The sequence below is a fragment of the Atta colombica genome, unplaced genomic scaffold (assembly GCF_001594045.1).
Source record: "Atta colombica isolate Treedump-2 unplaced genomic scaffold, Acol1.0 scaffold102, whole genome shotgun sequence".
NCBI lineage: Eukaryota > Metazoa > Arthropoda > Insecta > Hymenoptera > Formicidae > Atta > Atta colombica.
In genome coordinates this window covers 496,856-501,113 of record NW_017259187.1, presented here as the reverse complement: position 1 = coordinate 501,113, position 4,258 = coordinate 496,856, and the positions used below count along the sequence as shown (strand labels likewise).

At 34.2% G+C, this 4,258-nt stretch overlaps 1 protein-coding gene across 2 annotated transcripts in view; it reads right to left on the bottom strand.

The window, feature by feature from the left end:
• LOC108687250 overlaps positions 1-4,258 on the bottom strand; it is a 6,394-nt gene that overhangs the window by 1,850 nt on the left and 286 nt on the right. The window contains exons 2-3 of one of the 2 annotated variants that reach the window (XM_018192939.1): positions 3,222-4,154; positions 85-245 (exon numbers count right to left, since the gene is read on the bottom strand). In XM_018192939.1, coding sequence (XP_018048428.1) covers positions 85-245; positions 3,222-4,149 — 1,089 coding nt within the window. In that variant the 5' untranslated portion in view covers positions 4,150-4,154. Of the gene's footprint in view, positions 1-84; positions 246-3,221; positions 4,203-4,258 lie in introns of those variants that run through there. The other variant, XM_018192930.1, reaches the window with a different exon arrangement.

Here is a 4,258-nt window from a genome sequence, read left to right as displayed (position 1 = left end):
TATATATATATATATATATATAAAACACATACACATACATGTATACATATAAAATAAATAGAACTGTCATATAATTCTACTCACGGTTTTGTAAAACATGCAGGCTTGCCTATCTTCATCTTCGCCTGTAGGACAGTCTATAAAGCCGTCGCACAAGACATGATCGTCGATGCAATGATATCTACCCATTCTATCCGCAGTTGGGCAAGCAAATCTTTCCATTCCGTCTTCGGAGACTGGACATTCTGTAAATAAGATCGCAAAAATTATTTTTCAATTTGAAGACTAATTTCAATTCAATTTGAAGACACTATACTTATTATTAGATAGAGGTTCAGGTATTACCCATATAAATATTAATATTATCCGATATTTCGACCAAAAAAATCTCGCATGAAAAAGTATTGCGGAATTGGAAAACGCAGTAACGGAACGGAATAAGTATCATCTTTCCAACATAAAAATTCTCATGTAAAATTCATATTATTTCAGTTATTGTTTTCATTACTTCGTCAATACTTTTTCTATTGACTATGATCATTTTTGATATGTCTAGTTTCTGTGGTTTATCAAAATAAATATTTTTTCCATTATTATTTAAAATGTCAATTAAATTAATTACAAGACAGTTACCGCATAGAATTTTTCATCTATAATTGTGACAGTTAATATAAATTTAATCGTCGTTAATTGGCAGTTACATCAATGTCTAAATATACATTTCAGTATACTTAATATTCTCGCAGCATGTTCAGTATTACATGTAGTTGACTGATTCTCCGTGTTATTTGCCCAGCATGACGGTGTATTTCAAAAGCCCGTGTACTCAGTGTACGCTAAATGTGGTTAGTTCTCCGTGCTACTTGCTTAATACGAAGATCTCATTCAAAGCGCGTAGGATGAGTCTTAGTAAATGTAATGCCAAATATGTACAATGAGAGATATGGGTCGACGAATGTAAATTTCGATGTTAAACGCGATGTGATTATTATCGCGATAACAAGACGGATATTCGTAGCATTTTATATTGTGACCTATCACTTTATATATCGTGACCCGAACAGATCAGCACATGATAAAACAACGCTTGACCAGCCTCTGTTTTACGTTTTTATAATGATTCTCTTTTCAAAATAATCTGATATTTTAAGGAAACTTTTCAATAAAAAGAACCTCCGCATTCCACACATTCCTCACATTTGAAATTTCTCAATATCATCTACACGACCGAAGGATGTGTAGTGGCATACCCTATTCGGCTTATTTCACGCCATCGTCTTGTCGCGGATTTGCCCCGTCGGCGCTCTCTTCGATCAATAAATTTGGGAGGGACGGTGGGCACGCTTATGCGACAGCGTTTCGTCACTTTTTCTTTATTTGCAGAAGCGCTTTGTCTGTATTTCTCGCGCGCGACGCATTTTATTTGGATTTATAGACCTGTTCTATTCGTGTGTAACTCACACCATGTATATCTGTATCATAACGTACTCATTCGAGTCATATTTCAAAAAATTAGAACAACTTTCATATTTTTGTATAAATGCGGATTTTCAGAGAAATCGAGATTTACGAGGAATACACATATCAATTGCAATGAGCTTTCTCTTCTTGAAATTTCTAAACTATCACTATTAAATTTATTTTTTTATTAAATAAATACGTTATTTAAAAATTCATTTTATCTAAATTACTGTTTTTTTAAATCCTTCAGTCAGATATGTAAAATATAAGTAAATTTAAAAAACTGATTTTATGAATTTGCAAATTCATTTTTACAAGTAAACAAATTTTTCTTTGTTATTTTTATTTTACAATTTTTGATCTATTTATTTTCATTTTCACGAGAAGCAACAAAGATTTAAAGTAAATTAGTTTCTCATAATTATAAAATATCCTTATGTTTTAATTCGTCTTTGTTCGACATTCGATCTAGCTTTTCATTTCAGAATTATGTCAAGAAGTGATTGGAATATTAGGAATAAAAGAGACAAAAAAGTAAGATAGTTACAAATCTGTTTCCTCGTTTTATATAATTTATTATGTATTATATTATTTATTATATATTATTTAGTTTCACAAAAATAAAACTTTTTAAATTCATTTTAATCTATATATTTTTCAAAGAAATGAAAAAAACGTGAGAGAGAGGATTATGTTTTATCAAAGTTGAAATACATTTTTATATATGTATGAAAATTTTATATATATGTTCTTCTATATCATTATCAGGAAATTTGACATAATGTTATCGAAACATTTAAAATGGATTAACGTATCTCTGTAACTTATGATACGAGAAATCATATGATATGCGTTGATATTCATCAAATAAAAGCTTAATCAAATTGATTTTTGCAGAAAAAATTTCTTTGTATACAACTCACAAAATTGATCAAACGTTTTAAAAACCTCATAAATTTTTACTATTTATATAAATGTGTGTGTTAATAATATTTATAATAAATATGTATAATAAAAGTAAAGAAGAAAAAATTAGGCAAGTGAAACAAATTTTTATATATTTTTATATATTTTATTTTATTTTAATATTATCAGAAGGACATTGAAATTTTTGGAATTTTTTAACCTTCCGAAACTGACGTGAATCTATTAAACTTCTTCAATTATAAATCTCTTTATCAAAAATGTCAAACAATTAAATTTTCTTTGTTACAGGATTGAATTCTTAGTAAAATATACATAGTATTTATTCCTTTTTGTTACGTTATATTATTTTGGTTCCTTGAAATTAATACCTTTTATCTCTTTTCATTCATATATAAATTAAATGGATCTTACAGATTTAGCGTCAGTAACTATTTATACAGATTTTGACATCAGCTCCGAAGGATTAAACACTTATGAGTGAAAAACGCTATATTTAGTCGATGTGGTTTTTCGTTTTCATATTTCTTGTGAATTTATATAATTTCCAATTTAAATTAACTATGCGTCAATTATTTATCAGTGAAATACAATCCTAAACTGAAACTGGAGTAGTAATATCATAAATTATTGAAAAGCAATTTAATATTATTGCTGTAAAAAATCGTGGAAACTATAAATAATTCATATTCGCGAAATTGCGAAAAATATTTACCCCAGAATTCGAATCTTCTATAATCCGGAGGATTAAAGCACATGATAAATTTTGTTAATCAATGAAACATTTTCGTGGACTACTCATAAATATCTATATGCAAGGAGAGAATATCACTTACCGATCTGCGGCACGTCGTATTGTATGCTTCCTCGGATTGATCTTAGCATAAGCTGTGAAGCGATGCTCGCGCCAGCGGACGACGTCGAGGATGCCGAGGACGCCGAGGACGCTTGAGCCTGGTGTCCCGGAGATTCTCCTTGCGCGTCGATCGAACGCCGCCCGACCGTTATCTGATTCCGTTTAGTTCCGGGTAGTTTGTTTCCGCTAGTCTCATAGACGAAGGCCTTAGGTACGAAGCCGCCATTCGTAGGTAAGTTAAGCGGGGTGCCGCTCTCGGCGCGCGCGAGATCAGTCTTCGTACTCGTCGCAGTGTTAAATCTCTGCTCCGCGTAGAGATCATCGTGATTCGATTGTCTAGATTCCTGAAGAGTGGTAGCCTTCTTGCCAGCCTCGTCGCATACCAATATCGGTAGACTGAGCGGACCTCTCAACGGATGCCGGCATCCGATGCGCCGCTTCTTCTGACGCTGATGGACCTGCCGACCACCGAACAGATGATTGCCATCGTCGTGAACGTAGGACTCTGCGACGTGAGGCTGCGTTGCAGCGTGTGGCTGCGACGTTACGTACTCGGAATAGAGAACGTTCAACACGGCGGGTGACAGGGCAAAGAATACGTTCTGGAGCTCCCGTGGCTCTTTGACAATGTCGTCGATCAGCATACCCGCGGGCGACCACGAGGATATCCGCGGCTCGTCGTTGAAGACCAGCCAGTTCGACAGGTCGTCCCGGTAGGGACCATCGGAAGGATATATTTTTAGATGCAACAGGTTGTTACCTACCGAGCTCAGTTCGCTCTTTTTTCTAATGCTACTGCTTCCGTGACGATAGTCAAGTCCCTGTGTGCCTTGTACTTGTATAATCACGGGTCGATTGCCTACCGCCAAATCCAGCCCCTGTCCCACGTAGGTGAGAAGCCAGAACATGCAAACTGCCATTTTACAAATCATTAACGCTTTTTAAGTCCCTTTTTTCTCTATTTTTTTATTCTCTTCTTTTTTTTCTCTCTTTCTCTCTCTCTCTCTCTCTCTCTCT